The sequence below is a fragment of the Danio rerio genome, chromosome 17 (genome assembly GCF_049306965.1).
Source record: "Danio rerio strain Tuebingen ecotype United States chromosome 17, GRCz12tu, whole genome shotgun sequence".
Lineage (NCBI taxonomy): Eukaryota > Metazoa > Chordata > Actinopteri > Cypriniformes > Danionidae > Danio > Danio rerio.
This window is the reverse complement of record NC_133192.1, coordinates 21325001-21351775: the sequence shown is the minus strand read 5'-3', so window position 1 is coordinate 21351775 and position 26775 is coordinate 21325001. Positions and strand designations below refer to the sequence as shown.

Sequence of the window (26775 nt, the reverse complement as noted above, 5' to 3'; positions counted from 1 at the left end):
AATAATAAAAAACAAATAACCTGATTAATACATTTATTTAGGAAAGTCTTTATACTATACTGTTAATGCCATTTTTACCAACTTCTCCAAACAAATTCATTGAGTCTCTGCGAAAATGTATGTACGTGCTGTTTAACATATTTTTTAAATAACACATTTTTATTTAGCAAAATACTAATATTCAGCTTAAAGTGCAATAAAAAAGCTTAACTATTGGCTAAACTAGGCAAATTAAATTAATTATAGAAAAGTAAACAAAGTTATAAAAATGATTGTGATAATTTGGTTGCTCTGTGTGAATATTTTTGCCTTTAAATGCATCTCGTCGATATCTTTACCTTTTAATTAGCTCTGTGACATTGACATTGGTTGACTCCTGATACTCAATGTTAAAAACATAAAAGGAACCAAAGAAAACACAGAGATGGCTGCAGAGAAATTTAGCTTATCATCAATGCATTGTCTCACTTTCTCCTCAATACTGACCATACACATACCAAAACTGAACAGTATGTATATATATATATATATATATATATATATATATATATATATATATATATATATATATAGCAACATAAAGCAGTACATGGGGTAATAATGGTTGAGCAGTAATTTACCATTTATTATCACAGTAACTATCTGTAATGGGTACATAAAGTAAATTACTGTAATTTATTCTTTGCACTACAAAATTTCATACAAATCCTGCTCCTTTTACAGTAAAATACTGTTTCCTTTTAATCCAGCAAAACACTGGCTATTTTACAGTTATTTATTGCATAATCTACAGTAAGGGTTAACAGTGTATATTACGTTTAACGACTGTAGTGAGACGTGATACAGCGGTACATTCTTGATAAACTGTCCGGGTTTTGCACCCCATACTGACTGCCTGGAGCTCTGCTACTAAAGCGCATGCCAGAGTGTGTATGTGTGCGTTTGGTCATGTGATGTGCGTTTTCAGCAGTATATTGTGGATATAGAGTTGTTCAGAAATGCTAGGTAAAATATAGTGTGGACGTGGATCGTCTTCATTATAAAATGTTAAAACTAAGACGTAATAGTGTAAACAGGGCCGTGTGTACAGTATTTTTCACAAGCGGGTTGCTGTTGCGACAGGGCCAGGGTGGAGGATTGCGTTGCTTTCATTGTCCATCGACCCAACCCTATTTATCACATATATTTACAAAGAAGCGCTTTATTGCCTTCCAACCTGGAATTATTTAATGAAAAATCTAATATATAAGTGATGTTGCAAAACAATTCAAAACATTGTTTTTCTATTTAAATATGCAGTTTAAACGTAACTTCATTAAACTTAACTTCACATGACACTGATCCTACAGAAATAGTTGAAATATACTTGATTTGGTTCGCCAAACATTACATTTTATTTATATTAAAATAACAACATTGCTTAATGATTTTGTTGAAACATTACATACTGTACGTACTAAGATTCTTTGATGAATAATTATCAATCAAACTAGCATTAATTTGAGACATCTCAAATGTATCTTTTAAATAATATTTTTACTAGGAAACTATACAATAATATATTTGTGCATATAGATTAGTCAGTATTGAAACCAAATCTGGAGCAAAATATATATCATACAAAATAACGGTCCAAAAACTACACCCAAATTTATATGTTAAAGAAAATATTAAATGCAAGTTTAAAAAAGAGAAAAATTCGAAAGACACACATACAAATTGTTTTTAAATTTAGTTGTAATTTAGTAGGTTGTAATTTTTATTTTGTTTTGCTATATTTTAATTGAATTTTATTGTATTATCTTTCAATTACAAAATATGTTTGGTGACTAAAATATTACTATAATAAATATATCTGTTTAATAAATCTGTTTTGTTTAAATGCACCAAAATTCATTGCCTATATTCACTGAGAAATGGATACAAATATTCATTTTCAAAATAGGGTTTACTCAATTATGCTGAGCTCTGTAATTGTATAAATCACTTTATCCCATTTATTTAAAACAAATACAATTTTTACATATTACTATGAACTGTGCAGAAAAATAGCTGTTCTAAATACAATATATAAATAAATTATCTACTGAAAACTGTTCTTCAGAAAAAAACAAACATGCTGATCTGAAATGACATGATGGTGAGGAAAAATCCATTTTGGGTGAATTCGGGTGTTTGCCTCTCATTAGTTCATTCTGATTGTTTTTTTTCTTTTGAAACTTGTGCGCTCCACAGTTATTAGCTCATGTCTAGGTTTACAGCTCAACTGTCAATCGGCCTTTATCTTTGTTTTGATAGGCAGAGGTCGGTCTTGGGGGAGTGTCTGGCCGCATTATCTGCAGCCTTTCCCGTGTGTTTCTTGGAGCTGAGTGACCTTCATTCTCACTTTGACACTTTGAGTAATGAAGGTATAGGTAAGAAAAGTTCAGCTAAGCACCAAAACGTTCAAACAGTCACGCTTCCACATGCAGTTTTTCCCTCACAGATGTCAATGTGCTTTTTCTAGAAGAGAAAGCCTGTAAGCTCCTCCCCAATTTGCATGAGGCTTTCTTAGAGGTGGAGGAGCTGGCAGGGGCGGGGTCTTCGGCTCGCCATGCTCTTTTATTGAGGGTCACAGAGGTCACACTTCCGCTACTGTGCAGTTATGTCTCTCGATGGGGTGAAGTTGATAACCAGGCATCCCAGGAGGGCCACTGTTCCTCTGTCACACCCCAACACGCTAATGCACTGCTGGGTTACATCCTCTCTATCATCCACGCTCACCTGGGGACTTCAGACAGTGCTTGGATGAAACGCCTTGCAGGTGAGTCAGATCCTCTAGAGGAGTGATTTATCAAAGTTCCCAATGTGATAAACAGCAACTCTTTCACCACCAAAAAACAAAACAAATGCAAGAATTGTATTTTTTGTAGTATTTGGCCAGCCCATCATCAACAAGGCAGAGCCACACCTCCTGAAAAGACACTTCCTGCCTCTGATGGAAAAGTTAAGGAAGAGGGCGGAGTCAGTGCTGCTGGAGGAGGAGCACTTGAAGATGGAGGGGCGTGGCGATGTCTCAGAGCAGGAGTTAGACATCCAGGAGAGGTTTACTGTGTTGGTTCAAGACATCTATGCGTTTTACCCTTTGCTCATTCCTTTTATTGACCTCCACAGGTGAGAAATTACACTGGCGCAGTGTTGATTTTATTTATCGCCTGCTTATTTATTACTGACACTGTTCAATTTCTGATATTTGTCAGAATGAGTTGGCTGAGAGAGGTAAATGCAGATGCTGAGAAGCTTTTCTCCCTTGTGGCTGAAGTGTTCATTTTCTGGGCTAAATCTCATGTGAGCATTTATGATATTTTATTTTATTTCATTTTTCTTTTGGCTTAGTCTCTTTATTTATCAGTTTTTGCCACAGCAGAATGAACCGATAATTCTAGCATATGTTTTACACAGCGGATGCCCTTCCAGCCGCAACCCAGTGCTGGGAAACACTCATACACTCTCACATTCACACACATACACTACAGCCAAGTTAATTGATTCAGTTCACCTTTAGCACATGTTTGGTCTGTAAGGGAAACTGGAGCACCTGCAGGAAACCCACGAAAACACAGGGAGAACATGCAAACTCCACAAAGAAATGCCAACTGATCTAACCATGACTTGAATCAGCAACCTTCTTGCTGTGAGGTGACATTGGTAACCACTTAGCCATATCTAATATCAACCTCTTAAAGTGGTCATGAACTAAAAAAACTAAATTTCCTTGATCTTTTGATATAGGGGAGGTCACAATATTTTAAAAAACATCCTGTAAGTTTCAGAGTTAAAAACTTTGTTGTTACTCTAAAAACAGCTTATATAGAAGGCTGTCTGCTAATATGACAGGAAATGGAATGTTCTACTCTGGGAGGATAGGCACGGCCTCCTTAGAAGATCAATGGCTGTTTCTCAATATGCGATCTTCAACGGTCTTACAACCTCGTGTTCTCGTGTAACGTCATCCTCAGCTGCCAAAGTTCAGTTTTACTAATCAAGACGGCAAGAAACGGAGGACGCTTGAAACTTCCCGGATGTGTTCTTGGTATTGAGGAGGCATTGATGCTGACTTGAGCACCGAACTCGCTCTTGAAGTCCCGGAAGTTATTGCGACTGGAGGTGGGAAGCGCAGCATTTTATATAGATTTATAATCAAAGTTTAGAGATTTAACTTAATCCGCTCGTTAAGTGTGACGTCACGCGGAGCGGCTTCCGGGCCCAAGCGCTCTATTCAACTGAATATGGAGACTCATGAAATGGTAATAATAAACGTTTATAAATGGATTTAATACTTTCGAAAATCACGATCGCAATATATATGTCAATGCCTAATATCCAATGGCCAGAAAGTCATTCATTTTTTATAAATTGTTAAAGTTTTGGTATTTGTTATGCAGCAAGCCCAGAGATTGGTGTGTACACTATGATTTTATATGAAATTAACTTTAATGTGTGATAGGAATAAAACGTGATCATAAACGAATGATTTCTCCACTCAAATGAATGGCGGCTTGGACCCAGAAACATTATTACATGCGTCCCCACTTAACAAGCGGATTGCCTCAGGAGTATCCCTAAATGAGAAGGTGAAAGTAAACATTACCATGAAAATCTCAATAAAGGCATAAACACATTAAGGGTGTTTATTTGCTGAAATTTATATTAAAATCTTTTTTATTTATATTGTGCAATGTATATTTTATAAGGTCTTTATGCATACTAAATATTTTGAAAAGGGGAAAAACTATAAATCGTTGTATGAATGCTGTAATGCTTAAATAAATTTCCATAAAAATGCATGAAGGTCATGTGACCATCAGGAAGAACACAGCATCTCATTTCTCACAGGACTTGTTCTCTGTTCTCATGGTCTCCCAAGTTCGTTCTTTCGAGGACACCTGGCAAGACCGGTCTTCACAAGAACGCAAGTCCGTTCTCGGCATTCTAGGAATTGAGAAACAGCCAATGTGTACTTCACTGCCTGTTCATCCATATTGATATGCAACATTGTAAACCAATTACAGCAGTGGGTGCTTACTTCTGTGCCTACAATCCGCTACACACATACAAACAGAGTGTACTGATGTGAGGTCAAAACACTACATTACTTCTAGGTTTTGATCAATTTTTTTAAATATAAAAACATGGTAAACCATGATCCCATCATATCATCAATTAAAATTTTCTTCTGTATTAATAAAGGTGTTTGAGTAAATTTAAAGTGTGCTGAAAAGTAATATTTTGCAGCTGAAATGTCTTAAATGACATAAAAAAATGACACGAGAAAAAATAATAGATATTTTAAATATAATTTATTAATTTCTCCCCATCTTCATATTATTTTATTGCCTTGTTTTACTTGAATCAGTTTGGTTAATTAAAATTGACTGTAAATTAATAAACTGTTTGTGACCGCAATATTTTTTTAATTTCTTGATTAATTATGTACTGTATATATCAGTGAAAACAGAACTCTTAAAATGATATCACCACTAGTGCACACAGATAATTTTTTGTTGACATACTTTTTTATTCATTGATTTATTGATTCATACATTATAGAGGTTGCCACAGTGGAATGAACCACCAACTATTCCAGCATATGTTTTATGCAACTGATGCCCTTTCAACTGCAACCCGTATTGGGAACCACCCGCATTCATTCACACACAGTCTCATACATTACGGACAATTTCGTTTATTTAATTCACCTATAGCGCATGTCTTTGGGCTGTGAGGGAAACCGGAGCAACCGGAGGAAACCCATGCGAACACGGGGAGAACATGCAAACTCCACACAGAAATGCCAACTGACCCAGCCAGAACTCGAACCATTGACCTTCTTGCTGTAGGGCGACAGTGCTAACCACTGAGCCACCGTGCCGCCACATACTTTTATTCCTTTTGTAAATTCATTGTACTTATTTAATGTTTTAATTTAATATATGTTTAATTTTTATTGTAATTTTCTATTGTCATTTCCTTTATTTAGAATTTCAAATGGGAAGAACAGAACTTTGTGGTTCAAAATGAAATCAACAACATGGCATTCCTGGTGAACAGCAGCAAAAGCAGAATGAACAAGGTTTCTTGTGATTTTATTTATACCATATTAAATAATTCTTCCCCACCTTTCAAGTCTAACCGACGCTCTTTTATAGTAGTTATTCTCATTCCTCATTGCATTTGTTTTTTCCTCATTTTTCATTTTATTCTTTGAAAAGGAATTAATCTTTGGTTTGTAAACAATGAGCTCCGGAGTGACTTTAATAAATGGCCACATCAATATTCAATCCAAATATGCCGTTCAATATATTGAATGAATGTAAATTATATGATTTTTCCATTAGGGAGGAGTGTTCTGCCAGGAGAGGAGGAAGGTGAAGAGGAAAGCCGATCGTTACTCCACACACACCTCTCTCATTGTGGCTGCCCCCAAAAAACTCCTTTCTGTAGCCATGAATGGATGTTGCCATGGCGATCAGGGCCTGGTCAGCCATGCCAAAAGTCGTTTTGCTCAGGTACACCAGCTCATGCTGATCAATAATGACAATGTTTCCAAATCAATCTTTTCTCATCTTGAAAATATTGTCATGTGAAACATTTGTCTGTTTCTAGAGGGACACAGAAGATGAGGTCCGGGCATACATTCACAGCATCCTACAACAGGTGAGCCAGCAGGCAGCCTGTGAGAGTGATAATAATGTCCTGTGAAAATGCTATTTGTGTCTCCTTGGATTCATATTTCCTTTTTTTTTTTTTTTTTTTTTACCAGGATCTGTGTGGAAACTCAGTAGATCCCCTCAGAGTTGAGAGGATCTTGAGCATCGCTCGTGTTCTTTTCCACCTCGATCAGGTTAGACTGGAAATTTATTTCCGCCGCTGATTGTAAATGTTGATTAATGATGCATTGGTATTATATGTAAATTGATGTAGATATTAGGGCTGCACGATATTGGAAAAACTGACATTGCGATATTTTTTATTTCTGCGATACATATTGCGATATAAATATAATTTCACAACATGACAGTAACTGTTTGGGAAGAATTCACAATCTTACATTGATTGGGATGATTTTGTGGGAGGTGCATCTGCATAAAATATAAATCTGCGAAAAAAAAAAAAAAAATATATATATATATATATATATATACATATATAAATCATGTAATTAAAAGAATAAAGCATAGATAAAAACTAAACAAATAGTGCTTTATAGTTTTTGATATTACACCTGGCTCAATGTTACATTAAGGGACATGTAAGGGACAATGTAACGTTAACACATGGCGAAATAAAGTCAGAAATGATATTTATTTTAACACATTTTGAAAAAATATTCAATCAGTGTGAAAGACAAGTGAATGGATGCGTTAAGTGTTGTCAGCGCTAGAGTATGGATGCATAACGAAAAAATAAAGTCCAAATTGAAACGCAGCTCTGGCCAACTGCCCAAACAGTGAATGAACAGTGGCCCCAACAAACTCTCTCATTGAGTTTAAAAAAGGGCGCTGACCAGCATCAGGTGCGCTGAAGGCATGCCCCCAACCTAGAACAAACAAAACAAAACGTATAACAGGTGGAATTTTGCAATATTTAGGTGAAGAAATTCAATGATCAAATCTAAAATAACACTCTATAGACTTCATTTGATAAATAATTAAGCACAGTCTTAAAGTGGCAAACTTTATATTTTTTGGTTCCCAAGTAGTTTAATATTGCTTTAAATCTTACAGTCACAGGCTTTATAAAACACATCTGAGTACAAAACAAATCACACTAATATTCATTCATTTTCTTGTTGGCTTAGTCCCTTTATTAATCCGGGGTCGCCACAGCAGAATGAACCGCCAACTTATCTAGCAAGTTTTTGCGCAGCAGATGCCCTTCCAGCCACAACCCATCTCTGGGAAACATCCACACACACATTCACACACTAGGGACTATTAAGCCTACCCAATTCACCTGTACCACATGTCTTTGGACTGTGGGGGAAACCGGAGCACCCGGAGGAAACCCACGCGAACAAAACTCCACACAGAAACGCCAACTGAGCCGAGGCTTGAACCAGCGACCCTACGACCTTCTTGCTGTGAGGCGACAGCACTACCTACTGCGCCACTGCTTCGCCCATCACACTAATATATTATGGTTGAAATTCACAATGACTCAACAAATCATGTGCACTGAACTGTGATTTTTAGTTAATTATAATCCCAACTCAACATCGTACATCCTGCAATGTCACTATTGTGGATGTGCACATTGCAATATCGATGCGGAGGCGATATATTGTGCAGCCCTAGTAGATATAATGTTTGGGTTGATTATTCTTTTAAAAGGAACCCTCTGTGTAATAAGATTTGTATGGATTAACGTAACACAAAAAGGTGTACTGATGTTACTAAAATATGTACTAATACCCACCAAAGATTTATGTTATTTAAAAAATTCTCATTCATTTTGGACTAAAGGTGCTGCGGATTATTTTAGGTGCACTGTGATTGATGCCAGAAGTACTAGTACTAGTGCTGCCTTTAGCTGTTTTTAGAGAAACACAACTCAAAAAATTAAATACTAATACAGTATGATGCCAGATTTCAGGTTTATTTTTCAGTTTAAGGACAAGATACTACAAGGTTTTGGTTCATTTCCTTTCAGAATTGAGTTGGAGAAAGAAAGTTCTATATAAGTATATAAGCATGTAGAAAGTATGGAAAGTACTGTACAGTGTAAGTGTACAGTGTAAGTACAGTGGTCAGCATATATGAGTAACCCCCTCACAAATCTCTCATTTAAATGAATGTTTTCTATAGGAAGTTTTACAGTGTTATATTTGTGCACATACATTAGTTCTAGATTTGGCTTCAGTACTGTCTAATCTAATCTAACAAAATAACTTACGATAACAGTCCAAAATTAGTACACTCAATTTTGTATATTAGGAAAATATATTAGCTTGTAATTTGTTTTGCAGTGTTTTACATCAATTTAAATGTAATATTTTTCTATTTCTATAGCTGTTCGGTAATAAACATGTTATTTTGATCAATATTTATAATTATTAAATAAATTATAATAAATCTTTTTTTTGAGTTTTTTAAGCTGAGATGCTTACTCTCTAAAAATTTTTTAAATAATTTTTAATTATTTTAATTATTGTTTTTTTTCCCCATCTGTATACAGTTATTCTTTGATGTTGTGTTCTTATGTATTTAATGTGCTTAATTTGATATTTATTTATTTATTGTTGTTTTGTTAATTAAAATAATCAATAATAATGAGAGGTTAGGAGATGGGATTAACAATGGACAATACATTACTGTTTACCTCTCAATATTTAATTTGTGTTATCATACAAAAGACCAATAAAAAAAATAGATTGAAACAATAAATCTGTTTTGTTCAAATGCACTAAAATATAGTACTAATGTTCACTTAGAAATGAAAAAAAAAACATTTATTTTCAAAATGGGGTGTACTCATACATGCTGAGCACTGTATATACAGTTAAAGACAAAATTATTAGCCCTCTTGTGAAATTTGATTTATTTTTCAAACATTTCCAAGTGTTTAATGGAAAGAAGATTTAACACATTGTAATAAATATATTGAATTACTTGTGAATTTTCTAATAGCTAATTTCTTCATGGTGATAGTAAATAATATTTTACTAGCTATTTTGCAAGATATTAGTATTTATCCTCAAATGAAATTTGTATACTGTATATATAAATAGAGAGAATTTGCCCCAAGCCCACAAATAGGTATCCAATGAACGAGCACAGTTCAGTGGAAATTTCAGAAAAATAATTGTTTGTGTGGCTCTGTTGTGGTAATTGGCTTACATCTTGGTTGTTTTCTGTCAGGTGGAGCACCCTCAGAAGATGAAGAGGCCAGTGTGGTATAAGATGTTGTCTAAGCAGAGGAAACGCGCTGTAGTTGCCTGCTTAAGAATGGCTCCTTTGTACAATCTCCCCAGGTTTGCTGCTGCAAGAGTTATGACAAGCCCATTTCTTTTTTATATTGCAGTAGGAATTATCCAACTTATAAAAACTGAAAGGCTGCAGAAATACGTTTGAACTGCAATGCTGTTGAACTAACCCTGATAAAAAGGCTATTTGTCATCTTCCTTATGTTTCAATGTGCTGAAACCAAAATTAATTGCTTGCTTTTAGCGTGAGATTTGTCTTTTTGCTCAGGCACCGAGCGGTGAACCTCTTCCTGCAGGGTTATGAGCGAGTCTGGCTGAAGGCTGAGAATGACTCACCTGAGGACAGGCTAATTGAAGATCTGGCTGTGAGTGTGTTTCTGATTGGCTCTGTTCCCTGGTTGAGCTGTTCAATCATTGTGCAGGCCAATCCCGAAGGCTAATTCACAGCAGGTTCTCTTGTGAATTTTTGTAATGGATTTTTAGAATAGAAGTTTTTCGATTTATGAGTACAATTATCATTACGGGTTGAGATTATCACATGTCTTATTGCTGTTTAAATCACACATAGGCACTTAATTTATATTATTGTGTACTGTTATCAACAACATACATGATAAAGTATACTTTTATACATACAATATAAGTACCTGACAATGGAAAACATATGTGAATTATAATATACAGTTGAAGTTAGAATTATTAGCCTCCTGTTTATTTTTTTCTCCAATTTCTGTTTAATGGAGAGCATATTTTTTCAACACATTTCTAAACATAATAGTTTTAATAACTCATCTCTAATAACTTTATTTTATCTTTGCCATGATGACAGTAAATATTATTTTACTAGATATTTTCAAGATACTTCTATAAAGCTTAAAGTGACATTTAAAGGCTTAACTAGGTTAATTAAGTTAACTAGGCAGGTTAGGGTAATTAGCCAAGTTATTATATAACGATGGTGTGTTTGTGGACTATCAAACAGAAATATAGCTTAAAGGGGCTAATAATATTGACCTTAAAATAGTTTTTAAAAAATTTAAAACTGCTTTTATTCTAGTCGAAATAAAACAAATAAGACTTTCTCCAGAAGAAAAAATATTATCAGACATCCTGTAAAAAAAATACTGTGAAAATCCGTTAAACATCATTTGGGAATTATTTTAAAAAGAAAAAAAAAAATCAACGGGGGCTAATAATTCTGACTTCAACTGTATTAATATTTCTTGAGCCTTTTTGGTTTATGTAGTAATAAGAATACATTTATATCTCTCAGAAAGCAGCTCATGTAGAGATCCTGAAGGAGGGAGCAGAGCAGAGAAACCGCATTGATCCACTTCATCAGCTTATCAATCTCTTCAGTCAATGTGCCTTGACTCAGAGAAGGTTTGTGTGCATACTTTTTTGTATGTGATGAATTCATACAATTGTGTTTGCATATAGATCAAGGTTAACCAAAAAACAAACAAACAAACTAACAAGCATTTTAACACTCCGAAAGCCTTGTACATCGGAAGCAACTTCAATATTTGATTAGATTAGATTGGATTGGACTATGGGTTTTTTTTACAGATGGATTTTCTATGAACATTATATACAGGTTGTATCAGCTATGAACAGAGATTAACAATAGATGAATATATGTACAAGTTGCTATGAATAATCAGAAGAGTGCAGATAGATGTGAACATAATTACTAATGGATATGTACAGTAGGTATGTACAATTCAAAATGAATTGAATGAATTAGTTTAATGAATATGTGCACATTTTAAGTGTGCAAATATTAAAGTGTGCAGTGATTATGGAGAGTATACGTTATGAGAGAGGCAAAAGAGTGGGGGCAGAGTTCAAAAGGGAGACAGTTCTGGGCAAAAAGCTGTTCCTCAGTCCGGGGGACCCTGAAGCACCTGTCGGAAGGTAGGATAGAAAACAGTTCGTGAGCAGGGTGGGAAGAGTCCTTAAGAATACTACGTTCTCTGCGAAGACAGTGTTTCTTCTGGATGTCCTCAATGACTGGAAGTTGGGTCCCTGTGATGCGTTGGGCAGTTTTCACCACCCGCTGCAGTGCCTTACGCTCAGCAACAGGGCAGCTTCTATATATAAGGCACAAACCATAGATTTGCTTACAGATAATTGCAATTAGCATGTGGGTTAGTTAAAAAAAAATCAGTACTCTATACTAAAACTACTTTTATGTCCAGTAGTATGTTCCTATTTAGATTTTTTTTCTAAGAGATATGAAATTGAAAACAAAAGTAGCTGTGCAGTGAATCTTAAATGTTACATTGCATGCCCATTTTGCACAAGTACATATGATTCGTCAGGATCTTAATGGTAAATCTTTAACTTACTTTGGTTAAATTTATCAGTGGTAAATAAATACCCTTTTTACCCTTTCGAAACACCATAGTCCACATAGTCATTTTGCTTTATATCTCTTTAAATGAGCTGCTGCTCCCCCGACCCTGTCTGAAGCTGAAGGATCATTTCTTGTGGAGTAGCTAAACCAGCGCAGCATATACACAGCTCTCAACCAATCCTTGCGCTCCTGCTGACTTAAGTCTGTATGACTGATATGGAGAATTTGAAACTTTTTCCACATTATAATAGCAAAATGTAAGACCACACAAACCTTTCACCTGAGCAAATAAATGCCATTTTTAATTTAGAATTGCTTGACATTGCAGCCCACCATTATCAGTGTATAATGCATTCAAAGCGCTGCAGTTTCTGAGCTGGTTGTAAACCAACACACTGACAAACACAGCTCTTCACATGAAGGATTATGATTCTAAACATGAATGAGCTGAAACTGGTGTTTGCTAATTATGATTAAACGTGAATTAGTTACATAAAATTATTTACATCTTTCAGATCAATTGTAGGCATAGCTAACTCCTTTAAATTTAATCTTGATGCGAGTCCAGCTCCGAATTGCCAAACGCTGAGAAGTCACTCTATTGTTTAAATGCAGAGAAATGAAAGGCACCATTGCTAGCCAATTAGCTGGGAGACAGGCATATTGAAAGAGCTAGCTTGTTGCGTATAAACCAGCATAAAATTTAAACAGGTTATTAAAATAAGCTGCATTTTTTACTTGTTTGACCTTACAGACACAGCAGAAACCAAAACTAACTAAAGTGAAAATTGAATTCGATGTCACCTTTAACCCTCATGGTTAACTCTTATTGTCTGTGTCTACAGTAAACTTGAGGAGGATGGTCTGTACATGTGCTATGCAGAAATTATGGCCAAGGTGAGAAGCACTGCTGAGACCTTCTAAACAATGCTATTGCTTTGGCCACAACCACAGATTGAACTTTAACTGTGTTGCAGAGCTGCCAAAGTGAGGAAGAGCAGGATGAAGATGGCCTGAAATCATTTGAGGTACACAGTGTAAATGAATGGACTCTGAAAGTGTCAAGATTGGTTATAGATTTAATTTGTTCTGTAGTAGAAAGAGTTGGAACTTTATATAGTGGAGGATTCTGACTGATTTCTGTACTGTATTTTTATGTTATTATGTAAAAATTCTGTAGTTATGCTTGAGCAACAGCTGGTATTTTTGTGAATTGATTGAGTAACTTATTATTGTCTTAGGAAAAAGAGATGGAAAAACAGAGGCTGCTGTATCAGCAGGCTAGACTTCATGATCGTGGAGCTGCAGAGATGATCTTACAGAAGCTCAGCGCGAGCAGAGGTATCAGTCAAACACATCCAGCCCATTCATCTTCAAACAACCCCAGAAAACAGGGACAAAACTGGGCTGTCAAATGATTTTAGGATATTTACTGTATTTTTAGTGTACGTAAGTGTAATTCTGACATCGAATTTGATATTACTGTTTATTATGCGTTCTAGAACCGGTTGTAAATTATGAGATTATGAATAGGTAGTAAATGGTCATTTATAGATGAAAATATACTCTATTTTTACTACAATTTACTAAACATATAGTATATATGATTATATTATAATAGTTTATATCAAATGTTTATTATAAATTGGCGGTTCATTTCTGTGTAGACCAATGATAAAGCAGGAAATGACCCGAGGGAAAGTAAGCGAGTAAATTTGTAAAGTTCATTTTAAAGTAATAACAATAAAATTCTTTATCAACATTTTTTTTTTGTGTAAAACTTTGTAATTGCTTATTTATGTATGAATATACTCTACTTAAATTACCATTTAAAAAACATATTGTACACTATATATCATTATAAATAGGATTTGTAAATGTGTTTATAAATATGAAACATTGTAAATGGTTATTTATGGATGAAAATATACTCTATTTAGTGAAGTTTATTCATAAACTAATTTCGAGAGGATCACGTGCTTATGATTTATCACGGCCAGTCTCGCATTTGCTAATCACTATCTTCCAATCATATGAGCCCTAAGCCACTATAAATAGCCTCAGTTTTCAGTTCACTTTATCTTCGTTTGGAAGAAACCCCCCTCCTCCCCTATTCTCCTCCCTTACCTGTGATTGGGCGGCACGGCGGTCCAGTGGTTAGCACTGCGAGCCACACAGCAAGAATACTGCCGGCCCTAGTTCCATAGGACCGGTGGGTGTTTCTGTGGGGAGTTTGTATGTCCTCCCCGTGTCCGCGTGGGTTTTCCCCAGGTTCTCCGGTTTCCTCCCACCATCCAAAGACATTCAACATACATAACAATCAAGCTTGTCTAATCCCTTACGTTCCCTTAGCTACAGCAGCAGGGGAGTTCTGAGATCCACCGAGCTCGGGCTCCCTTCTTGCTCTGCCAACGGAAGGAAGCCCTGGGCTCGAGGAGCCCTTGAGCTCAGGGCTCTCTCCCGGGACAGCATGCCAAATAAGCTTTGTAAATCATCAGCTAAGTGTGAACTCTTGAACTACCATAAAAAAACATAGTACAGTGCATCTGGAAGGTATTCATAGCTCTTCACTTTTTCCACATTTTTTATGTTACAGCCTTATTTTAAAATGAATTAATTCATTTATTTCCTCAAAATTCTACACACAATACCCCATAATGACAATGTGAAAAAAGATTTGTTGAAATTGTTGCAAATTTATTGACAATTAAAAACCTGAAAAATCACATGCACATACGTATTCACAGCCTTTGCTCAATCCTTTGTTTATGCACCTTTGGCAGCAATTACAGCCTCAAGTCTTTTTGAATATGATGCCACAAGCTTGGCACACCTGTCTTTGGGAATTTTTGCCCATTCCTCTATGCAGTACCTCTCAAGCTCTATCAGGTTGGATGGGAAGTGATGGTGTACAGCCATTTTCGGATCTTTCCAGAGATGTATAATAGGATTTATGTCTGAGCTCTGGCTGGGCCGCTCAACAACATTCACCAAGTTGTTGTGAAGCCACTCCATCGATATTTTTTGGTGGTGTGCTTTGGGTCATTGTCCTGCTGGAAGTTGAACCGTCGGCCCAGTCTAAGGTCAAGAGCACTCTAATGCAGGTTTTCATTCAGAATGTCTCTGTATACTGCTGCATTCATCTTTCCCTCTATCCTGACTAGTCTTCCAGTTCCTGCTGCTGAATACATCCCACAGCATGATGCTGCCACCATCATGCTTCACTGTAGGGATGGTATTAGCCTGGTGATGAGCGATGTCTGTTTTTTTTTCAAACGTAACGTTTGGAGCATTCACTTCAAAGAGTTCAATTTTAGTCTCATTAGACCAGAGAATTTTGTTTCTTTTGGTCTGAGAGTCCTTCAGATGCCTTTTGTCAATTTCCAGATGGGGAGTGGCTTCCGTCTGGCCACTCTACAATACAGGCCTGATTTTTGGATTGCTGCACAGATGGTTGTCCTTCTGTAAGGTTCTCCTCTGTCCACAGAAGAACGCTGGAGTTCAGACAGAGCGACCATCGGGTTATTGATCACCTCCCTGACTGAGGCCCTTCTCCCCAATTACTCGGCTTAAATGGCCGGCCAGCTCTAGGAAGAGTCCTGGTGGTTCCAAACATCTTCCACTTATGCATGATGGAGGCCACTGTGTTCATTGAAACTTTCAGAGCAGCAGAATTTTTCTAAAATCTTTCCCAGCATTGTGCATCGAGACAATCCCGTCTCGGAGGTCTTCAGACAATTCCTTTGTCTTCATGCTTGGTTTGTGCTTTGACATGCACTGTCAACCCTAAGACCTTATATAGACAGGTGTATGCCTTTTCAAAACATGTCTAATCAGCTGAATTCACCACAGGTGAACTCCAATTAAGCTGCTGAAACATCGCAAGAATGATCAGTGGAAACAGAATGTACCTGAGCTCAATTTAGAGCTTCACGGCAAAAATTTATAAATTTGCAACAATTTTAACAAATATTTTTTTACATTGTCATTATAGCTTATTGTGTGTATAATTTTGTGGAAATAAATTAATTGAATCCATTCTGGACAAAGACTGTAACATAAAAAATTGTGGAAAAAGTGAAGCGCAATCAATACTTTCCGGATGCACTTTATACATGATTTTTAAAAATTTGTAAATATTTTAAAGGATTTGTAAAACTTTGTATATGGTAATTTATGAATGAAAATATACTCTATTTAAACTACCAGTCAAAAAACAAAAACAGGTGTATCTTTTTATTGTGTTAATAAAAAAAGAATCTCAACAAGTGTAGTAATTTAATCAACTTAGTTCATTAGTAAATGTTGCATGTTATCAACTATGTATTTTACTGTCAATTGTACACTTTGTCAGTATATCCATACGATATTACTATGCATATTTTATGTCAATTTATGTTTTAACTTGAGAACATACCTTTAGGGAACAGTTTTCTATTCACAAGGATGTCATTGGCATCAAAAAGATTGAAAAGCCCTGGTCAGAGACACAGGGCACCATTCATATCTTTATCCTGATATTTGAAGTCAGCTGGCTATGACTTTTATTATTGTTAACCCTCAAATGTTACGCTGTTAAGTTGGATGTGATATTTGAAACCAGGTGATATGGGGCCTATGGTAGCAGCCACATTGAAGCTGGGCATTGCAATCCTGAATGGAGGAAACACGTCAGTCCAGCAGGTAAAATTGAAAAGGTCATGTTGGATTACAGATATGTTCAGATGATAACACCAAACCCCAAAGCTCTGACATTTCACACCAAACCCAACTTTTAAATAAGAGTTTCTTCATGTTCGTTCTGTCTAGAAAATGCTGGGTTACCTGCGGCGGAAGAAAGACGTGGGCTTCTTTCACAGTCTGGCTGGCCTAATGCAGTCTTGCAGGTTCGACTGTTATTTGCTAATGCATTGTGAGACAGAAAACAGCTGTTCAAATCACCTAAAAGTGCAGAAGTGCTTTGTTCACTCATTTATCACCCGTCACCTACCTCCTGTGTTCAATTTTCAAAGTTACGTGGTGTAATCAAGAGAAAAGAACATCGTTTTACATCACTTCTTCCACCCTTTCAATCTGATCTCTTGACTGTAATTGGTAGTGCCTGTGTTAGTTTGTGTGTTTGATGTTGCTCTTGTGATTCTGCGTGTCACAGTGTGCTGGATTTGAACGCGTTTGAGAGGCAGATCAAAGCTGAGAGTTTAGGAGTGGGTGCGGAGGACAATTCAGGTACATCTCTGACATCCAGCACAGCTTTGAACAACAAATGAATCCATCGGAAAAGGCTGAGTTTTCTTTTTATTGACATTGATTTGACTGTACTGTGTTTTGCTTCCACTTTCCGTCTCTCGTTCTCAGGTGATAAAGTAATGGCAGATGAACAGCTGACCTGTGATCTTTTCCGATTCCTCCAGCTTCTATGTGAAGGCCATAATTCTGGTCAGAACAATTTAATAATGCATGGTGTCCTTTTACCTACAGTTGTCAGTAAGGGAAGCATTAATACTACAGGGTGATTCAAAAGGAATTTCACAAAATCTGCATTTAATCAAAGAAACATGTTGGAACCTTGGGTAATTAAACAATGTAAAGAGTACTTAACCAAGTTTTTTTTTTTTTTTTTAGTAGAAAACAAGCATAGCATAGATATTCATTATGACCCCCTCCAGACACTCGAGTGGTATCAACCTGATACTCGAACTCGTTCCACACTCTCTGTAACATGTCGGGCGCAACCGTTTGGATAGCTGCAGTTATTCCTTCTTTTAGTTCCTCAATGTTAAACTTCAGAGCTTTTTAAATAGACGTCAGAAAGAGCTAAGCTCTATTTTACTTCTTTGCAGCGTTTTCAAAGTTGTGGTATTCTTTTTTAATTACCCTGTATAAATAAGCCATTTTTTATCTATATGCGCCCGACACTTTCCAATAAACACTCCAAGTTTACTTGCCAGTGCACCACAAATCATATTGCACTACTTGTGTTTAAACCTTAAATACCACTTTTGCATAATATTTTGCATAATATTGTACAGTATTATGTACGACTGAAGTAAAGTTTTGTGCAATAATGATGCTATTTGAAATAAATACAAATTAAATCCAAATTCAATTTTAAAATACAAAAAAATAATAATAGTAATAAAATTACTGTTACATTTACCTTTACTTTAAATTTAAATAAAATAAAAAATACATTTAAATGAAAATTAATAATTATATACAGTACCAGTGAAAAGATTCAGGTCAGTGTTTCTTTAATTATTAATTTTATTTAATAATTTAAATAAAATTATTTTGTTGATCAAGGCAGCATAAATTAAACATAAAACAAATATGGTAAATTGTTAAAGACTTATTTATTAAATATTTATGTTTTACTTATTGTATGTAGTTTCAAATGAAGTTATTACTTTAGTCATTATTGCTTTTATTACTATTACCATTACCGATAATAATAATAATAATAATAATAACAATTTAAGTGATTTCTTAAGGATCATGTAAATCTAAATATTCATCATTAAAATCACTATAATAAATTATTAAATTAAACGATAAACTATATTTAAACAGTTATTTTATAGTGCAATAACATTTTACAATTTGTACTGTATTTTTGATTAAATAAATGCAGCCTTGGTGAGCAGCTTAACATAGACATTTTAGTAAAGTCCAGATTTACAGAGTTGAAGTTCAGTTTAGTTTAGTTCAGTTCAGTTCAGTGTGGTTTAAATTTCACAGCTGAAAATTTCACAGCTCTACAAGTCCCAATCCAAGCAAGCCAGTCCCAACAGTGGCGAGAAATAAAACTTTAATTGCCGAAGTCAATGGGAAAAAAAAAAAAAAAAAAAAAAAAAAAAAAAATATATATATATATATATATATATATATATATATATATATATATATATATATATATATATATATATATATATATATATATATATATATATATATATAGCATCAACTATATATATATAGCATCAACTCAGGATACGGCCTGATATAATAAAGAAAATAATTAGCGTAGATGTTGTTCAAAGTGTATTTAAACGAGATGCAAAAATGACGTTAAAAAAATTAAAATAGTAGTTATATAAAAAAACAGAGACAAAAATGTGAAGCATATGAGAGTTTCTAACAAATGGTGTATGGTGCATTAAAACAGTGGGAGTGTGTTCTACAGGTGGTTGTCAAGCCAGCTCACCTGCTTGGAGCACATTCATTAATCATACCGATATGTGATGCATTGAGTGTATGCTTTACTAAAAAGTTTTAAGATCTTAAAGAGCAGGTTGGATTGTGGCGAGACAGAACGTTGGTTAGATAAACAGGAACTAGATTATTTAAAGCTTTATGGGTAAGAAGCAATATTTTAATATTAGTAAGGAACTAAACAGGCAGCCAGTGTAAGAAAGATAAAATTGGGGAAAATATGATTATAATTTCTAAACCTGTTAGAACTCTGGCAGCTGCATTTTGCACTAACTGAAGTTTATTAATAGAGGATGCTGGGCAACCAGCGGACAGAGCATTACAGTAGTCCAGCCTAGAAGTCATTAAAGTATGAACTAGCTTTTCTGCATCTGAAATGAATAGCCTACTTAGTGAATTAGCAATATTTCTCAAATGAAAGAAGGCGGTTTTTGTGACATGGGAGATATGATTTTCAAAAGTTAAAATGCTTTCTAATATAATGTAACTATATAAGAGTGTAAACTAAACCAAATAAAAGGATTCATTGTTGATTATTGTGGTCTACCCGACAGCCCTTTTTTGCTCATATTAGTCTGACTCAGAAACCAGCACGTGATTGATGGGTCTGTTACATAAGAACTGGAGGTTTTTGTCTGAAACTGCCCCCCCCCCCCTCCCCCAACACAGATTTCCAGAATTACCTGAGAACTCAAACTGGAAATAACACAACGGTCAACATCATCATCTCCACTGTGGATTATCTGCTCAGGGTCCAGGCAAGCTCCATAACTCATCCCCAAACACCACATTCTTACATTTTTCATTTCACCTGGCTGTAATATACATGAAGGAGGACTTAAAATAAATGCATGTTTGCTGCTGTCAGTGGTTTGAGAGTTTCTGCACGAAATTGAGAAAGTGAGACAGAGCTTGTAGCCCAATAATGTTTCCATAAACCATTCGCCGCTGACAGGCCACCTCCATTTCGTTTGTCTGATACTGAGAATGATGGATGGTCTCATATCTGCAGGAGTCCATCAGCGATTTCTACTGGTATTATTCAGGGAAGGATGTGATTGATGAGCGTGGTCAGCACAACTTCTCCAAAGCCATCAGCGTGGCCAAGCAGGTGTTCAACACGCTCACCGAATACATTCAGGTAAATGCACACAAATAAATGGCTCAGCAGTGATGGGGCTTGTGTGGTAAACTGTAAATCTGCTCGCTCAGAATGTAGAGGTAAGTAATATTGTAAGGACCCTGTGTCATTATATTTTCTCCACAGTTTTTTATTTGGAATAAATACTTCTGAGTAGCCTCTCACCATACTTTGTTGCATCTGTCCCAAAACAAATAAACCAATTAATCTCTTTAACTAACACCAGTTTAAACCTTTCATTGTTTGATTTAGGGTCCGTGCACAGGGAACCAGCAGAGTTTGGCTCATAGTCGTCTATGGGATGCTGTAGTCGGTTTCCTTCATGTGTTTGCCCATATGCAGATGAAGCTTTCTCGGGTTAGCCTATGGACAAATTACTTCAAAATCTCATGTGCTAATTTATTCATTGCAAAGTACAAATTTGGGAAATTCAAAGGGATAAAAGAAAGAAAATAGTTTTTTGTGTCTGCAGGATTCCAGCCAAATAGAGCTGCTGAAGGCTTTGATGGACTTACAGAAAGACATGGTGGTAATGCTGCTTTCCATGCTTGAAGGTGAGAGAAACCTTTCTGCTAGTGACAAATGTGTCAATTACACGCTAATTTAATATACTAATATCAGTATGTAGTGTCCCGGCTGTTCAATATAGGGCACAGTTTGCATGAATAACTGGAAGTTTGAAAGCTTTCATGCTGACCTGAGTGTGCACTGGAGGAATCAACACAAGAATACCTGTAGTATGAGGTCTGAGTCTTGTTGTGCTGGAATTATGGCTCAATTTGAGACCAGAGTGCAGATTTGTTCAGGAACTAAAGTAACCTGCATGTGTTTTAGCCAATGCCTTAGTTTAACACAACATGTAAGATTGTGATGTTTTTTGACAATGATTCTGCAGTGCAATTGTGGGGAATGATGAGTGCAATCAGAGTAATTATTCATCAGCTTTATTCTCAAAAGTGCATATTTGTGATGATATGAGATAATTACAAATGCATCAGTGTGCAAAGCAATGAGAATATGAAACCAGGTGTAATTTTTTAAGCTTGTTTTTGCATTTGGTTGCGAATTGTTTGGCGTGATATATCACATAGGCTCAATGGAAAAATGCCTCCAAAAACATACCGGAACATACTGTTTATTACAGCTGAAAGTAACAGTCACAGAAAATGTGAAATATAATGCACTCTTTTCACTCTATATGCACCAGACACTTTCTGACAAACACTCCTTGTCTCTAGGAAAACATTGCGCAAATGAGTTTGCAACACACAGGTGAGTGGGTGGAACAAACCACCTGTAGAAACACAATCTTCTCTCCTTATCCACCAGACATTTTACTCCATGTTGCAAGGACTCAATGACATAACACAAATGTTTATCAGTGCATCACAAATCATATTGCACTACCTGCGTTTAAACCTTAAATACTGTTTTTTTTTTATGTTTTGCATAATATTGTACAGTTTTATGTACTCATGTGTTTATTTGTATAGTCAACTATTTATAGTATATGTACAGTTAGATTACCGCTTCACTAAGGTAGCTATATATAAGTTTGTGAACTAATTTCACACAAGGGAGTTATGAATGCCATTACTATGTTATCATCTCAAAACACTTTTACCATAGTCTGTGATTTCTAAACTTGTAATTTTTGACGTTTGGATCACATAAGCCGCTCTATACAGTATGTGTGGCTTCTTTGGTAATTCATCTGCTCTCATTTCACATGTGTACATAAAACATAAGACACGATTCTGAATAAAAGACAACAAAGGCTCATTGTGAAAACGTACCCCCGTATACATTTCTGGATAGCACAAATTTTGTAGCCAGAGTTACGTGGCTGCATTTGTCTCTAAAACAAATGCTACGGGTCGATATGACACCACCGACGGCTTCTGTTCCTTTTTGCGCTACCAGCTGACCGCTTACCTTTGTGTGAATGACTTTTCCGCTGTTGCCAGGTTGCCCAGTACCTCGCCATGTACGTCAGCAGAGTTGAGACACAGAGAGGAGTTTGAGTTTGACGATGGGGTTTGACTATGGCAAAGAATGTTTCCAGAAATTAGATAATACAAAAACAAAAGGTAAAAATTTAATAAACAAGTAAATAACAGGGTAAGAATGTGGTAAGATCTCATAATGTGGTAAAAATCAGGCGAAGGTTTTTCTTTTTCTGGATTGCTTTTGAAAACAATGACAGTTGACTTTAAGGGAGGGGGGATTGGTCAATCAGTGCATTTGAAAACACTATCGTTTAGGTTTAGGGAAGGGGTGATAGTGTGGGGTCAGCTAGTCAGTCTACAGCTGCCTTTGGTGTATTTACATGAGAACAGCAGGCACTAATGACACGGGTGAGAAAAATTGTACTGAAAAAGCATACACAGCGGCCCCTGTGCATTCGCGAAAAACAAAAACTGCAAAAAAATGTAGCTCCTGGAATGTTTTGCAATTTCCAGAGTTGTATAAAGGGGTACATATCAATAATGAGCCTGGATTGATAAAAGAATTTCATCTCTGTACCAAAGAATGTAGATCTATTATTCCAACAGTCATTTTGAGCACATGAATCTTCCTTTGTGTTTCTAGGAAACGTGGTTAATGGAACCATTGGCAAACAGATGGTAGACATGCTGGTGGAATCATCCAGCAATGTGGAGATGATCCTCAAGTTCTTCGACATGTTCCTTAAACTCAAAGACCTCACGTCGTCAGAAGCCTTCCATGAATATGACCCAGACAGCAAAGGACTCATTTCCAAGAAGGACTTCCAGCGAGCCATGGAAGTGTTCAAGCGCTACTCTCAATCTGAGATTGAATTCCTGTTATCCTGTGCGGAGATGTCAGAAAGTGAGCTGCTGGATTACCCAGACTTTGTGACACGTTTTCACGAACCGGCTAAAGAAATTGGCTTCAACATGGCCGTTCTTCTGACCAACCTGTCTGAGCACATGCCCAATGATGCCCGCTTGCAAAATTTCCTGGAACTAGCAGATAGTGTGCTTAAGTATTTCCATCCTCATCTTGGAAGGATCGAAATCCTCGGCAGCGGGAAACGGATCGAAAGGGTCTACTTTGAGATCAGCGAATCCAGCCGCACACAGTGGGAGAAACCGCAGGTATGAAACAGTCATTGGCTGATGTGCTTTTGTGCTTTAATAAAGTGTTTCCTAAAAAGCCTTTACAAATTTATGTTCACAGGTAAAGGAGAGCAAACGGCAGTTTATCTTTGATGTTGTGAATAAAGGAGGCGAGAAGGAAAAGATGGAGCTGTTTGTCAACTTTTGTGAAGACACCATATTTGAAATGCAGCTTGCTGCACAAATATCAGGTACAGAGAGCGGAGAAGAACTAAAAGCAAAGAAAGGCAAGGAAGAGAAAGAGGTGCAGAAGACAGAAACTCTTCCTGAAGACCAAAGGATGACCAGAGACTTGAATTGTTTCTCTGTAAGGAACATCAGAAAACACATAAAGAGTATATCTATGAAGAGCATAATATCAGTCATCTTCTCTTTATTCTACAACGTTCTGCTTTTCATCACTCATGCCTTTTTGGGCTTGCTCTGGTTCTGCCTTTATCTGCTCTACCACATCTTCTTGAGTGGATGGATTATTGACGTAGCTAAAGAGATGAAATTGACCGACCTTTTTGGTGACCTTCGGGATCCGACCATGGTTGAGGCTATAGGAGTGCAAGATGCATTCAGGGAGAATGACAATCAGGCACGTGTGTTTTCATCTCGTGGTAATCTCAGAGGCATGAGTCTGGATCTGTCTGCCGTATCCAGGGACCCACAGCTCCTCACAGATATTTTCGGCTTATGTCTGAAGAGGCAAGGAGGAAAGTACACATTATCGAGTGGAGACCATAGTGCCAGTCTGGATGAATTTCTAAACACCTCCAAATATCAGGTCAATAATTATTAAAAATACCTTAAAAATTCCTTAAAAATGATAAAAAAAATATACATTTGACTATAATTACTCCTATTATGGTACATTTCTTAGCATATATGAGTATACCCTATTTTCAAATCAAATATGTTTATCCATTTCTCAGTGAATATGGGTAATATATTTTGGTGCATTTGAACAAAACAGATTTATTTAACAAACCTGTTTATTAAAATAACATTTTAGTCACAGAACATTTAGAAATGGAAAGATAATACATTTAAATTCAAGAAAAACATCGCAAAAAAATACAAACTACAACATTTCAACAAAATTGTATATATTTTTGCTTTCTCTTGATTTTTGCTATTTTGAAAATGTTATTTAATATTTTTGCCAAACAAATAAATTTGGCCTACTAATTTTTGAACAAGTATTGTAAGTTATTTTGTTAGATAAGCTTTGGTTCTGACTAAAATAATGTATTTGCACAAATATAAAATTGAAAAGCATCCAACAGAAAATATAAATTTAAATGAGAGATTTGTGGGGGGTGTACTCATAAATGCCTAGCACTGTATTATTTACTAGATTTTTCTTAAATTAGAAGTTTAACACTTCTGAGTTTAATAAATAGTGTGTTGTTCAATAATTGTCAGCGGTAAGTGGACAAATGTGACCATTCGGGAGTTACAGTACACATATTCATACTTGAGGTGAAACGTATTATGACGATTTACATTTTATATATCTTCATTTTATTGAAAATATATGCTCATTATAAGAAATTAAATTATTTTATTTAGTGTTGGAAAAGTTATCTCAAAAAAATAATTAACAACTTATTAAATTAAGAATGTTGTATTTAACATTTTTATATTTAATGTTTTATCTAAAAAGTAATTTAATTACTCAGTATAGAATTGCTTGACTAATAAAAAATTACTATATCATAGTGAGTATTAATCTTATATGGCCATTTAGTTTTGTTTTGTAAAAACTTGAGCATTTTAATAATACACATAACATTCTTCAGTAACAAATAGAATTACTCCCCAAAAATTAAAAGTTAAACATTATATGTATCAAAACAGAAAACATTTTAATGTATATTATATGTAACGGGAATTAAATGGTCTCTAAATGAACAATACTTCCTTCTATGCAGTCCATCTATGCAGTTTACATATTATACATTTTACATTTACATTATATATTTACCAAAAATGTATCAAATAATTAAACTGAGGTCTGAACCAAAGTCTTTTTTTACACTGTTACACATCTAGCGACCATATTTTTTTCCATTTTTATAAATATTTGTCTAATAAATTGTCGTTTTTGTACACGTGCATGTTCAGTTTGTCTCTATTTGTTTTTCCATTTGTGTCTATTTACTGTATGTCCGTTTATGTTATAAACAGGTTGAAATCCGTGAGGAGGATTTTCATGCAGTGCAAGATGAGGAGGAGGATACAGAGACTAAGAAAGCTTTGTAAGTATTCCAGACAGAGGAAAGATATAACTTTGGAAACAGAAAATACTGCTATTTGAACAGGGAATGGTACTGATTTAATTTTTACCTTTCAAGTGTATCATTTCTTTACCCCACAGGAAGCCCAGAGAACATTTGAAAAAGTCTTTTAATATTCTCATTGTACTCAAGTACGTTGGGTGTCCAGACCCTGAATAATTCAAAAGGTGTGAAAATAATACGCAGTTGAAAGCTGCTGAAAATAATCAATACTCCGCACTGAATACAATTTCAGAATTCATTTGGACATAATTATGTAATGTTAATGAAAGACCTGATGGATTTTATAAATCAAAACCAAACACCTTGACTAAAAATAGTTTGATTCGTAAAACATCTCACAGCTAATGTGATGTCTCAAATACTGCCCTAAATCATTTAGATAACCCATTGTATTTGACAGCTTTTGCTAAATAAAGAGATAAATATAAACATATGTTACTGCAGAAAAAATAATGGTCAACAATGATAAAACATATTTCTTGATCATCGGATCTGCATATTAGAATTAATATTGCCTAACCCTAATTGTTATTGCTCACTGTATATTATAAGACATTAAAGTTATAACAAAGTCCATACTAGGCCTGCATAATGTATCATTTCAGCATCGATATCTCAATGTGTTCATCTGCAATAGTCACATCGCTGGATCAGCAGTGTCAAGT

At 35.5% G+C, this 26775-nt stretch overlaps 1 protein-coding gene across 1 annotated transcript in view; it reads left to right on the top strand.

Moving 5' to 3' along the window:
• Positions 1 to 26775, top strand: part of ryr2b (ryanodine receptor 2b (cardiac)) — a 119842-nt gene that overhangs the window by 71641 nt on the left and 21426 nt on the right. The window contains exons 65-89 of the mRNA XM_068214574.2: positions 2299 to 2414; positions 2507 to 2803; positions 2913 to 3153; positions 3240 to 3327; positions 6020 to 6112; positions 6378 to 6548; positions 6646 to 6696; positions 6803 to 6883; positions 9900 to 10012; positions 10233 to 10329; positions 11238 to 11347; positions 13169 to 13220; positions 13301 to 13351; positions 13565 to 13664; positions 16927 to 17006; positions 17133 to 17209; positions 17476 to 17549; positions 17679 to 17759; positions 20205 to 20293; positions 20548 to 20676; positions 20929 to 21033; positions 21149 to 21230; positions 23269 to 23798; positions 23881 to 24591; positions 25998 to 26068. Of these exons, the coding sequence (XP_068070675.2) occupies positions 2299 to 2414; positions 2507 to 2803; positions 2913 to 3153; positions 3240 to 3327; positions 6020 to 6112; positions 6378 to 6548; positions 6646 to 6696; positions 6803 to 6883; positions 9900 to 10012; positions 10233 to 10329; positions 11238 to 11347; positions 13169 to 13220; positions 13301 to 13351; positions 13565 to 13664; positions 16927 to 17006; positions 17133 to 17209; positions 17476 to 17549; positions 17679 to 17759; positions 20205 to 20293; positions 20548 to 20676; positions 20929 to 21033; positions 21149 to 21230; positions 23269 to 23798; positions 23881 to 24591; positions 25998 to 26068 (3690 nt within the window). The remainder of the gene's footprint in view (positions 1 to 2298; positions 2415 to 2506; positions 2804 to 2912; positions 3154 to 3239; positions 3328 to 6019; positions 6113 to 6377; positions 6549 to 6645; positions 6697 to 6802; positions 6884 to 9899; positions 10013 to 10232; positions 10330 to 11237; positions 11348 to 13168; positions 13221 to 13300; positions 13352 to 13564; positions 13665 to 16926; positions 17007 to 17132; positions 17210 to 17475; positions 17550 to 17678; positions 17760 to 20204; positions 20294 to 20547; positions 20677 to 20928; positions 21034 to 21148; positions 21231 to 23268; positions 23799 to 23880; positions 24592 to 25997; positions 26069 to 26775) is intronic.